Source organism: Anomalospiza imberbis, chromosome Z (genome assembly GCF_031753505.1).
Source record: "Anomalospiza imberbis isolate Cuckoo-Finch-1a 21T00152 chromosome Z, ASM3175350v1, whole genome shotgun sequence".
NCBI lineage: Eukaryota > Metazoa > Chordata > Aves > Passeriformes > Viduidae > Anomalospiza > Anomalospiza imberbis.
This window is the reverse complement of record NC_089721.1, coordinates 13,508,885-13,522,466: the sequence shown is the minus strand read 5'-3', so window position 1 is coordinate 13,522,466 and position 13,582 is coordinate 13,508,885. Positions and strand designations below refer to the sequence as shown.

General features: G+C 38.1%; 1 protein-coding gene across 2 annotated transcripts; it reads left to right on the top strand.

The window, feature by feature from the left end:
• The first annotated feature begins 2,838 nt into the window (after positions 1 to 2,838).
• Positions 2,839 to 13,347, top strand: CZH5orf34 (chromosome Z C5orf34 homolog). 2 transcript variants are annotated; one of them, XM_068175820.1, is made up of 12 exons: positions 2,839 to 2,914; positions 3,336 to 3,425; positions 5,571 to 6,205; positions 6,810 to 6,905; positions 7,961 to 8,084; positions 8,910 to 9,001; positions 9,214 to 9,283; positions 9,579 to 9,749; positions 10,152 to 10,240; positions 10,978 to 11,070; positions 11,957 to 11,997; positions 12,749 to 13,347. In XM_068175820.1, the coding sequence occupies exons 1-12, from the start codon at positions 2,867 to 2,869 to the stop codon at positions 12,940 to 12,942; spliced, it is 1,743 nt and encodes a 580-aa protein (XP_068031921.1). In that variant the 5' UTR covers positions 2,839 to 2,866; the 3' UTR covers positions 12,943 to 13,347. The 2 variants fall into 2 exon arrangements, with proteins under 2 accessions (XP_068031921.1, XP_068031920.1); XM_068175819.1 differs by having other exon boundaries at positions 2,839 to 3,061.
• Positions 13,348 to 13,582: the final 235 nt, after the last annotated feature.

The following is a 13,582-nucleotide window of genomic DNA, read 5'->3' as shown; positions in this document are numbered from 1 at the left end:
TAAAGACTGTATTAGCATTCCAAAGTCTTCAGGCTAAAATTCAGAAACTAGAAATGTGAAAACAAGATGACTTTCAAATACATATTCTCTAAGTTGAGCACAATTTTCATACAAAAATTTTAATCTAAATACAGGTCAGACTTTCTGCTGGCTTTACAAGCAGATGTGGAAATTATATTTATTCAGAACTTAAAGTCCCAAGGAACAAGCATTCATATATGCTTTGCAGTAAAGTAACAGTGACTCGAACAGACTGCACTTTACATGTTTTAGTTTTGCATGATTTGTGGTGAGTTGTCATCTTCTGTCAGGTAGTTATCTCCAGATGTACTGTCAGCTTGTGGAAACAGTAATTTTATGAGTAGATAAGAAGCATGCCAAATCATTGGGTAAAAAAAAATCAGGAACTAGGAACTGTATATATAGGGACAACTCAGGTCAAGTTTGCAATAGTAGGTTTTTCCTCCACTGAAAATACTAAAAATCATAAAGTGAGACTTTCGTTCAAACTAGCATATAAGTTTACAGTCTGTATATATGAACTTTGTAAGTGCTTTCAATTCTTTACTGCAGCAGGGAAAAATTAATTTTAACTCTGTCCTGCTGCATTAAATAAACAAGATAATATTTTCATTAAACAGTCAAGTATTTCCCACTTGTCTTAAATCTCACAGAACTTCAATACAAGCTAGTGAATGTGAGAGAGCAAGAGAAAGCAGGTTTCTCACTGTCAGGATCCCCTTGTCTGCTGCTTGTCTGCCCATTCTTAATCGCCCATTGTTCTGTGTATGATAGAGATGAGTCACGAGAGATTTAAAGGTTATTTCACCTGAGTTTGAGCATTTACAAATTTCAAATGCACTGTGTAAAAGTGTTTCTCATCTACAGGTTTCTGACCAATCCCTTGCAGAAGTACAATTTTTTTAAAATATGTATTTTCTTAATGGCATAATGGTAAATCAGTGAAGGCAGAGAACCATGGAAAACAAAATTTGGGGGAGATGTGAAGTAAGATTCTTTAGCACTCGTTCTGAAAAGAAACAGGCTTCACATTCAGATTTGAGCATGAGACCCAGGCTTTGCAGATCAGTAAAAGTATGCACACTATTTCCCACTCTTGACAAATGATTATGATTTAGCAAAAATGTTTAGTATTTGAAAATCGCACTTTGTTTAAAGGAATCTCAAAATGGGCTGCAAGAATTGCTGCTTTGCATGTGCTTTGCTGTTGCGTGATTTTCATTTCCAGAAATGCAGCTTGTTCTCAGTATTTCCCTTTAAAATCTGCAAAGAAGTTCTTGTTACTGGCCTTTGGCTTTTTTTTTTTTTTTTAACAGATGAGGTCACTGGGTTTTAACTGTTGGGTTTTAGAATAATTGTGCCACTAGAGAGAAGCAAGACTGGCCCAACCACATCAGGTATCACAAACTGCACATAGCTAGGATTTTTTTTTTCAATAGAATAATCCATTGTGGCACTAAATGTTAGTGACACTTGGTCTAGTTTGTACTAGTAATCTTTATTTTTCACTGGGACATTATTTCCTTATCTTTCTGCCTTTCCTTCCTACTACACACAACTCATTGAATTACTGACAGCTCAAATTTGCAACTTCTCTCTGAGTTATAGTTCTAATCATCCATTTGATGCCTTATAGTTGTGATCATTAGTTGATACAGGAACAGAAAATTACATTCCAGCCAAAACTCAGGGAAGATACTACACTGTATCCTGAGCTGATGATTTGCCACCTCTACTTCAGCCTGTGTGACCTACTTCCACAGTTCTTATGCTGAGGCTTCCAACCAGAGCAGTGAGATTGTGATCAAAATTCAATGTGTCATCCATAAATAATAATATTCATAACTCATTCATAATCCCAATATATACTTTGAAACTTGCTTCAGACAACTACTGAACAGAATAATACTTATTGAAAAGGGGTATTGTGAATAGAATCAGGTTATTTTGATGCATGGCTGTGTCAGCAGCCACTTGACCTGGTGTTGACCTACTTTCTGCCGAGACAACAACTGTCAGGAATGGAAAGTTGAACTGAATGCAGTCAGTCGATGATTGCACTTACCTGAGAAACCTGTACTTCCCTAAGCAGTAAGGAAGCTAAGAGAGACCGTATGGACTACTGGGGATACTCAACTGCATTTGCTGAGAGTGGCGGTTAATAACAACTGTCACTTAGCTGTGAACTGCCAGTCCATTTAAAACAGCTTTGATTAAACTATAAGTATTGGTCGGGGGTGGAGGGTGTATATAATAGTCAAAAAAAGGCAACTAGGCATCATGTTAAAATTGTCCTTTGGCATCTTGGTCTTTCTGTTCAGACAGGGTTTCTACTGCCCAGTTCTAGGTACGGACCTGTGTGTTGGCTCACCACCCCGCTTTCAGCAAATAAAAAATTATTAAAAAAAAAAGTACAAGGACACCGTGTGCATTTCCCTCAAGCTTATTTTACAGATGTGTGTACAGAATGCGCTCATCTCGCCTGAGAGCAGGAAGGCGCGGTTACCTCGCTGACGTATAGAGCTGGGGCGGAGTTTGGCAGGAGATTCGGTCGGCAGCAGATCCGGGGAGAGTTTGGCGGGAGCTCGGGCAGAGCTCGGGCGGAGCTCGGCAGGAGTTGGGGCGGAGCTCCGGCTGGAGCTCGGGCGGAGCTCGGCAGGAGTTGGGGCGGAGCTCCGGCTGGAGCTCGGGCGGAGCTCGGCAGGAGTTGGGGCGGAGTTCCAGCGGAGCTCGGCGGGAGTTCTGGCGGTCGCCCCGCCCTGCGGTTCCCGCCAGTCGGCGGCGCGGCCGCCACCGTCGCTTCGGTGCGCTCGCTGCTCGCTGTTCTGGCTCGGTCTCCGGTGCGATGGAGGCGGAAAGGCTGATGGTGCTGTTCGAGGATGGCTCGGTGGAGGTGTACTACGCGGGGGGATCCCGCCTGCTGCTGTCTCCGTGCGGCTCCGAGTATCTGTACGAAGCGGCGCTCCCTCCGGCCGCCCACCCGCTCCAGCCGGCGGAGACCACCCGCCAGCGGGTCGCCTTTGTCGTCAGTGCCTACCGGGTATGCGGTGGGGCAGTGCCTTTTGGGACGGGAGCGCTGTCCCTCGTCCCTGGGACGTCCCTGGAAGCATCCCGTGGGCAGTGCCAGACTTGCCTCCTTGCTCGGCAACGGGTCGGCCTGGGGATCACGGTCCCAACAGTTCTTGTTTCTTTCTGTAAAAAACAGAGCGGGTTTCACAGCCTCATCTCCACAAGAAGTATGAAATCAGCGTAAACTTTTTATCACTGCATGTAAAAAATCGTAACAGGGTTTGTTTTTCTCTGCACTTCAACAGGAACAACTTCTACGAGCGCTAGATTTCCGGAACGCGTTTTCTTCTCGCCCGTACTTACCTTCGCGTGTTATACCTCCGGAAAGAAAAAAGGTGGGATTAAACATTAGGCGAGTAATTCTTTCGTAAAAAAAAACTACTCTATTTGGTTTAATATAATTTCACATGCATATGTGTGAGTACAGGCTGTGGAGATTTATCGAGTGCAGTTTGGCTAATGGAGCTGTCATCTTTCTTAAATTACTGCCGTTTTAAATTACAGTTTTAACTGTTACTTAGACTCGCTTAGTGCTTTTTTTTTTTTTTTTTTTTTTTTTTTTTTTGTGGAAAGAAACACTAAAAGCTAGTTTATTCCTAGCAAGGATAAAATCTAGGATTTTGTACGTTATTACATTTTGGCAGTAGAAACCTTTCAGGGAGGTCACAGTGCAACAGGATGGTGTTTCCGAAGCTCCCCATTGGAGTACCCCTGCGAAAATGCTGCTGGGGTCTGTGAGAGGAATGGAGCAAAGTGTCTCTCTGTGGGAATGGCTGCTCCAGGTCACACTGAATATCCATGCAGAGACTAATTTAGTATTTCTGGAAGCTTTGCTCCAGATCAGCATCTCTCTGGGTGCTCCCACTGAATATGAGTGTCTGCACAGTGTGGTGGGAATCCTAAGACAACTGATTAATCAGGCGAGTTTTAAACCTTTTAGACTGACCCTTCATGTTGGTGTTTAGCTGCCTAAAGCACTGTCACTCAGTGTCACTATATACTTAATTAAAAGACAGCAATCCTTACCAATCATGCATTCAGTGCAAAGTACAGCAGCAAAGAGTTGATGCTCTGTTCTTAGCACTGAGGAGTAAGTTCCACCTTCTCTGAGGCCTTGAAAGATGTAGCTCCTTTGGAGGTTGGCTGGGTTTCTAGACTGTTTTTAACTTACAGCATCCCTTGTGACTACTTGCTTCAGGATGCTGAAGGATAACTTTCCTAGGCCGCAGCAAGCACCTTACCATTTTGGTAGGCTTCTCCCCCACGCCCCTTTTTTGTTCCTTTGGTTTCTTCCCCCTCACTTTGAGGAAGACTGCTTTTCTTAAAGCCAAAATAGTCTTTTTAGGACTCCTATAATTCTCCTTCTCCAGCAATTTACTGTCACTTTATTGTTCTGTGGCCTGTTACCAAACAGTGCCCATGTTTTCAAGGACCTTGCTGTTTCCTACACTCCAGCAGTCCACCATGATAAAGTAAGAGTCAGTAAGCTTCAGCTCTCATAACAAATTGTTAACGAGCCTGACGGGCCAGCCCGGGGCCTAGCAGAGTTAACCTGAGGCCTGTTACTTCCATGACAATACCTTCATGGGCACATAAACACTTCCACTGTGTTACTTGCCTTATGCTTGAGTTCAAAACAACCCATTCCTGTGGTGTGCTTAGGCACTTTTTCGGCCACTCCAACCATCCACATATCTAGACAGCTCCATGAGGGGGATCTTGTCAGTGTTCTGGCCTGTTCAGAGCTGCAGCTAGTATTCAAAATGCAGGTTAGCTGTGAGTATATATTCAGTAGTATCACTACACTATATATTCCATTTGCTCTTGTTCCATTCCTAGAACTTTCAAACAATTTCTACTGATTAAATTGCTAGTGAGTAGTGAGTGTGTTTTCATGGGACTGAGAATTACACCACCAGGATTCTGGTTGGTGGCAGTCAGCTCAGAGCCCATCCTCCTATATACAAATATATTTAATTATATGTAGTTAGGATTGCCTTTCCCCATTGAGATCACATTATGTTTATCTCAGCTGAAGTTTTACCTGCAGCCTTGTTGTGTTGTCTGGTATTGATTTTTTTTACTGTTCTTTTGCAATTCTTTATCAAATTTACTGATAATTGCTTCGAACAAGATAATTTCACCATTCTCTCCCTTGTTTCTGAAGAAGCCATTGGAAACACAAACACATACAGTTGTGCCTGATCAGTTGCCCATGTACCTTACTAATTTAGGACTGGATAAAATTAAAACATTATTGCTAGATAGAACTCTGTTAGTACAGGAGGAAGCAGATGTGAAGATTAGATGTTTTGCTTCCTCTGAGTTCATACATGCAGATAAATACAGAGCAACATTTCTTGCCATACATCACCTTGCAGAAGGACTGAATTAATTTAAATGTAAATGCTCCATTGCAGTTTCTGAGAGGAAGGTCATTTTTATCTTGCTGCACATTTCAATCCTTTTTCTTGTATTAGATTCTTCTCAGTGATATCTTAGAAATTAAATGGCCTGACCCTGTGACAGCTGATCTGACAAGATGTTTTGACAATGGCAATGTGAAGATCTCATCTGTAGATGGCTATGCTCACCTTTACTTGTCAGAATTGCAGCAAGAATTTACAGTGGAGTTCTTATGTAAAGTCAGCCAGTCATCTGCAGCACCCTCATGCTCCTCTGAAAAGAGCAGCAACTATCAAAGCGGAGATCAGTGTGGAAAACCAAGTGAAAATTCTGCAGCAGAAGTCTCATCAAAACAAAGAATAGATAATAGGAATAAATGTGGTTGTGCTGAAGGTAGATATAGGGAGCCAACCAAACCAAAGGACCAAAGAGATGGAGTGCCTTTGTTCCACACAAACTGTTCTTCTGAATACACATGGGTTACACAGCGTTGGACTGTTTCCTTGTGCCCAGAAGAATGGAAATACCCTTTGTCCTTGGCCCTAAAATGCTGTAACTTACATACTGCGGAAAATGTAATAAAGACATATGAGACAAACAGCTGTACAGCTGTTGAAGGTGATGTTTTAGCAGACCCTGAAACACATGAAACAATTTCATGTTTACCTTCAGCTTTGCCACTCAGCTGCAGAGCCCCACATCTACACAGGTAATTTAAACTCTTTACTTTGTAGTTGTTAACATATGCTTTACAATTCTGCAGTTTGGAACTTCAACTTCTAGCAAAATAATTGAATCTTAGCTATTAAAAAAAAGTTTAAAATTACTATCAGTTGTGAGTTTTTCAGGAACTTCTTGAAATATGACATTGTAAAACAAACATTCTGTAACTTATTGTAATGAAGCTATAGTAATTAGTTTAGATTAAAAAAAATATTTTCTGACATGCGGTATGAATATGTAAATGAAAAAGAGAATATTGAAAAAAGAACACAGGTTTTGTGTTGGGGTGGGTTGGTTTTTCCTCTTCAGTTTTGAAAAGATAATACTTTTGAGGTGGGCCAGTGGCATATGTTGTCTGTCAGCAGCACTAAAAATAACAAAAAAATTTGCTGGATTGAGAAGTTTAATTTGGTAACTTAAGTGGATAACTAAGGAATTGGAGGACTCTGAAAATATGTGTCCATTTATCATTTGAATAAGTGTGCATGCATCAATTCTACTTACAGAAATGATTACCAGCAAACACACTCACACAAAAGAACGACCAATATAGGGACTTAGTGAGGCTGTTCTTCTGTTTTACACAACAGGTGGACATTCTGTGACTTCTTTCAGAATGAAGATACGGACAAATACTCATTCCATCAGCTAATTCAAGTTGTGTGGTGCCAGGGTGTTTTCTACAGGTATGTAGGAGATCATCTGTGTTATCTGGAAGACTTTATTTGTATGGGAATTAAGATCTAAGATGAAATGTCTTTCTCTGTCCCTTTCTCACTCTTTGAGAAATGGAACACAGTCTTCATGTCAGAGTCTGTTTCTGCTGTTTGTTCACTGGACTTCACATTTTCTAGCACGGTATATTACCAGACCTGAATCTGAAGTCATGTTTAAGTGATTTGATAATCTAATTTCTTAAAGGTTTACTGGACAGCTGGAGTTCCCACAGATTTCACTTAAAATAATGGTACTTGGTATCTTTGCAAATTATATCTCTCCTTTTGTTGCTGAAGATTTCACAGTTTGGAAATGTTTATCTTGGTGACCTACATAATTCACATGTTCAGCTGTGGATTTTCCAGGCAAGTCACCTTGTCCATATGGTTAAGGAAAAATAAAAGAAAAAAACCAACCAACAACAGGACTTTCAAATTGAAATTGCTACAACTGCTATTAGCACCTAAAAGTCTTTCATAAAAGCATCACGGGTGTTTAGCCCTTTGATCTTTCTGCTGAGTGTTCTTAATTTTTCCTGAGTGTAATTCCTAAATTTTCATCTCATCTAAACAGCAGCACTTCAGATTTTTTCAGAGTTTTTTTTCTCAATTAAGACCTTTAGATTGTTCAGAAATTGTTCCATTCTGCAGTTTTCTGTCTACACAAGGTGTGGCTGGTCTACTAAGAAAGTTGGATTTTTATTTTCAGGATGACTATGTTTTGTGGTCAGTGGAATGTGCAGCTCTTAAGAGGTGTTAACCTTGACACAAAAAAGCTTTCCTTAGCTTATTTAAATCCCACCCCCATGCACATGTGCAAACAAAGAGTCTAGTAACGTTCATATTCTGTGTTAAAAGACATTATTGCTACATTCTACTGTTTGTGAAACAGTAGAAACTTTTCACATCGGAGTTGCTAAAAATGTGTCTCTGCTTATTGTTTTTCTCAGGTTTAATAACCTGTTTTCCTTGTCCAGTGACACAGCATTTTAAATACTTGCTAAAAATCTTATTATTTTTCTTAGATTTATCCATGGTAGGACAAACATCACAGAAATTTATCCTGGTGATAAGTCATTTTTCAAGTCAGAGGGAGCATTTTTGGGAAAATATTTCATACATTATGCAATCCAGAAAGGAACAAAAAAGGTATGAGATTATTTAAAAACTAGAACTATTTAAAAGGATGTTCCAAATTCCTTCAAATTAGCAGCTTTCTTAAGACATTTGGCTATGCAATGTGTAGTGAAGTCCCTACGCTGGTAATTACTATAATGCCTTAATCAAGCCATCAGTCATACAAAAAGATGAGATTATTCCTTCTGTTTCAGAAATTATTTTTGTAAATTTTACACAATAAGAAAATTCTTCTCATTGTAACATTTATTTTATCAAACAACCATTTCTCACAAATTTAGAAGCTTAGTCTTGAAGCTAATGTATTGTTTAGAGTTTCATCTCTTTGTACTTGGAAATGTTTTCTACTATATGAAGACAGAATGTAGAAGATGCAGGCTTTGTTCTGGCTTTGCTGCAGACCAGCTGTTCAGTGCTGGAAAAGGATTTTGCCTTAGTGCATATCTGTTAAGTTCTCCCAGAGGAGAGGTCCTCTCAAGTGCTAATGCAACACCCTGAATTTTTAAAGCAGAATTAAGGATAAGATTTGCACTCTTGGAACCCAGCCTTTAACTTATAGTCAAACATTGCCGCTCAATAGACCTGTAGTCTACTGTCTGACAAGAGGACTTCTGGTTCTCACTGATTGTAAAGAAACTGAATATTTGAATATTTCTTCAAAGAGACATAGGCTAAAGGAACCAATTTTCAATCAGATTTTTGTCTGTGTTCTGTGGCAGATTTAAATGTGATTACAGTTGGCTTATGGGAGGTTAGAAATTCCATAACTTGCTCTTAATTCTGTTTTCATGCTATTGTACCTGTAACTAACTCATCTTCTTTCTGCTCTTTATTCAGGTGGAAGAAAAGATGTATTCAGTGAGCAGCCTACCTCCAGATGTGCCAGGACATCCATACTCTATATCCTCCATTATTACTCAGGCAACCAAGTAACTTTACCTTTGTTGCGTTAATTCCACTGACTTAGGAAGGACAGGAGTTCAAATTACACAAAACGCTTACTTTAAGTATAAAAATTAAAGGAAGTTAGCTTAGTATTGAGGGCATATCTAAACTTACAAAACAAAATTTTCAAGTGCTTAGAAGACACAGTAGGAATTAAATTCTTAATACTTTGTTTGTTTTTTTTTTCTCTTCTCAGAATTCTTCAGTATTGCTGCAAAACAAAACTGTCATTAAGTCATAATTATTATCTCTGCTGCTGGAAAGTGGTATGTAGCTGAAAATTTGTAAATCTTGCAGTTATAAGGATGATCGTACAGACTATAGGGAATAGGACTTAATATAGAGGGAAGAATGGTGAGTGTATCCTCACAGATTGGAAGGCAGATATTTGGGAACCAAAAGCATGCATTTAAAAGTTATATTTAAGAAGCAATTGTATGATGAAGAGAGCTGGTTGTGATCTCGAAAAACAAGTGGATTAAAAATCTGGAACAGATACAGACAGTTGTAATGATGTAAATAGCCTTTCTTCAAGTTTTTAATGTATTTGTTTGGTTCTAGGTATCTGAGACTGATGGACGAGAAATGTTACCAGTTTTGCTGCATGAAAAGGTTATTCCCAGCACAGGAAGACTGATTGTGTACTCAGATCATAAAGTCCATGCTGTTTTTTGGGATAGGATGACCCTGACTATGGTTTGGGATTTCAGCTCTTCCTGTAGTGAGATCCAGGTAACACGTGACTTAGAGGAAGGACTATTCCTAAAAATTTCCATGAAAAAGTGTTACTAGAAAATTAATGAGAATACAAAAACAAAAGTTCTGGTGCCAATAAAATATAAAAAAAAAAAAAAATTGAGAATTCTACAGGTTTGGAGACATTTTTACACACTTTTAGAAATAATTCATTCTTGAATAGCACAAAGCAAGAGTTGTGACTTTGCCCGGTGTTTTTCCCCAGCCTTTGTTATAGCAGACTATCCCTAGGAAACCACAGACTTGTAAGTTTTTAAAGTGGATTGTTTATAGATATTTCATTCTTAAAATGGCATATTGTACTTGCTTTTTTTTTTTTTTTTCCTTTGGACTGCAGCAGAAAATTAATATTTGTTTGTTTTTTTTTTTTCTTCTAAGATAAATGAAGATGTAGGCTGGTGTAAGTTAACTACTCCTGATGGGCTACAGCAGCTAATACAAATAAGTAATCCTGGAGTCTATGAAAGGTAATTTAAATTAGTTGTTCAATTTAATTTAAATATAAAAATTATTCTTTATAAATCCTCTTAGAAGAACAAACAGTATTTACTGACAGTAAGCTGGTAGGGATGGACCAAACATGTAATGAATGATAAAAGCTCCATCTTATTTCTGGCAAAGGTTCAAGACCTGTGTGACTCAGGGCCACTGCATGCTGCGATTCCATTATAACTGTTAAGACAATGTCTTTTTAGAAAAATAACAGAGCTGCAACTTGGCATTTACTTCAGTAGATTAAAAAAAAAAAAAAAACAACCCAAAAGCATTTGTCCTATATAGAGCTGATATATAGAACTGAACAGCACTTTATCCAGTTTTTGCTTTATTACAGATATTGACCTCTGCCTGCAGATTGTTTTCTAATCTGCTTGCTATAATTACAGCCTCATTATGGGAATTATCAAAAGTTTTCTGTGCTGCATTTTAGCAAGCAGGTACTCACAAACAAAAATTTACACTTGTATGCTATTCATTGCAAAACATACAGCTTTTTTATAATTTGCTATAACTGTATAGAGCTAAATATGAAGAAGATTCTAGACAAAAAATGGCAAGGCAAGCTAGGAGAAAAAGCTAGATTTTGAATCATAGCTCTTTTCTTTCAGATCCAAGTGTATTCCTTAGTACCTTCAGTTCTTTGCTCGAAAATTGAATTTATTTCTCATATAAATAACTAATTTTTTAAATTATCTTATTAACACAGGTACATCAGAACAGCAATAGAATGGTGCAGAAGTTTGAATGAAAGGAAAGAGATTGCTGAATATACTGCACACTCTGTAACTGAAGAAAATTGGTATTCATCTTTATCCCAAATACCTGACTATAAATAATGTTGAAAACAAAACCAAAAATATTATACTCTGAATTTTATATCTTGCATTTCCTAATGTTCAAAAATGAAAATTTGCTTTTAAAGTACATTTATTTTGTATATGGTTTCACATTTTTTATTCAGTGTTTAAAATGTTCAGTGAGTTTCAGGTGAAGGTTGTTTCATTGAGCTTTGCCTGTCTTAAAAATCAGAATTATGGTGACTTTGTCAAAGGACAGTTAATGTTACAAAAATAATGACTTGCAGTAAAAAGATATCAGACTAACAAAGATGGTTTTTAACAGAACATCAAGTGTCTAAAACAGTACTTTGAACTGCCTAATGACATTTGTATCTCTTGCTGATGTATTTGTCCTTTTTAATACATGCTACTGACCAAAAATCTATTGACATCATCTCTAAACATATTGGGATATTAAAAATGTGCTAATTGAAATAAATTGCAGTTGCACTTGCTACTTACCAAAAATCTACTGACATCATCTGCAAACATTGGGATATTAAAAATGTGCTAATGGAAATCAACTGCAGTTGCACTTGTTACTTAAATTATAGCAGATTCAGCTGATGGATTTTACAGCATCAGCTATATTATATTTATAGCATTTTATAGCTGATGAAATGAAAATTCTATCTATATTTATACATACTTACAGCAAAGAAACTATTCTTAGAGCAGAGACCAAATTTTTGGAAACACAAATGATTGACAAATGTCAGCCATTGAATAGTGGTATCAAAGACAGAGATTTTGCTAATCTAATTCTCAGTATTGCTGGAAACTGTTAAAAATTAAAATCTGAAGTAGAAAATATCCTTGAGAAATAACTTTTATTTTTTTCGACAGGTCTGCTGATGCTGAGCTTGAAAAAATACAAAGATTTAATTGTATCCTTTTAAAAGCTGTAAAGATTTTTTTCACTTTTATATTCTCCTGTTTATCTGCATGTTCAAAACTGCAGTTTAGATAATCAAAGGCTCTCTATCCTGATCTTACCTTCTTTTACTGTCTCACTTAAAACAACCTAATTTTCTTACTTATCTTCTTCTGTTTTATCACTTATTTTGTGGTAAAGATTTAAAAAAAAACCCAAAAAGAGTGTTGAAGTACAAAACTAAAATGAAAACTACCAGAAAACAAGGCCCTTTAATGTGTATTGCATCAGTTTTGCTAAGAGTCATCTGCCGATCTGTTCTTGAAAGAGGAACAAAACACAGTTGCCTTTGGGCTTGTTGTTGCGATACAGTATTTTTCTGTTTATCAGCTACCTTAGTATTGTCCTATTGTGTTCAGCCAGCTGGAAATGTGCTCTGTGCTGAATCTGCTTAAAGCCACTCTGAAACTGTCTTCAAGCCATTGTTCAATTCTATTAGTATGAAAAGTGCATGCTGTTAAAACTAAAGTGTAACATTCTTTTTCTTTTCAAAGTACCTATTGGATAAATTGAAGTCTAAAAGGCGTTTTTCTATAAATGTTGTAGATGTTTTAAGTAATACAGTCCTTTTCTTTTTTTACCTGTATGTAATTACCATGCTACAAAACATAACACTTTGCAAGGCAGAATGATGAATACAAATGACTAATTTTTCTCTTCTGGAGGAAGAGTCTGACATTTTTTTCTTAACAAAGTAACACTAGTTTTATTAGACAATAGCAACATGCTGAAATTGACATCTGCTGCAAAATCCAATCCGTCTGGTATCACTGTCAGAAAAAAAGAAAACGGGATTAAGACAGAAGAACTCAATGAAGGTTGCATCTTGGAGGCTTTGGAAAAAACTTCTAAAGTCATTCAGGATATTGAATCTCTGCTTGCTACTTCTGGGAGATGAAGCCCTGTGTTCCATGTCCTCTCAGGAGCTGTCCCAGCTGCGTCTGAGGCGGCTTTGCAGGGAGGGAGGAATAAAGGCTGAAGCCAGAGGAACAAGTTGCCGGTATATTCCCGGTGAAGTCTGCCAGGTGCCAGTGTAATATCACTAATAACGCCAGTGCTATATTTGGTGTAGGCAAAGAGAACAGTTGAGATAATGGAGCACTGCTGTATAAATAGATCAGGCCTGACCTGACATTGCTGCTTTTAATGTTTGAATATATGTTCGAATCAACTTAATTGATGGATCGCTGCTGAAATGACCAGGGTAGACACGGGTAGTTTTCACTGTAAAAACGTGCTTTTATTCAGGTGCTTACACAAAGAAGTCTTAATACCGAATAAAATGTTTCCCAAATGCTTTCTATAGTGCTCTCTTTGAGTAAATAAGTACTCATTTGAGGGCAGAAGATACTTCTCTGGTTCTGTGGTCTGTCAGAGGCGCACCATGTCCTTCATGGCAAAACACTAAACTCTCATCATCGATTTCCCTCCCAGCACATAAAGGAGCCAAAGCGCGAACACCCAAATCCTGCATTTAATAATCGAGGAAACACTTACGCCTCACACCCAAGCCGCGCTGCCCGCGCCGCTCGGGGATG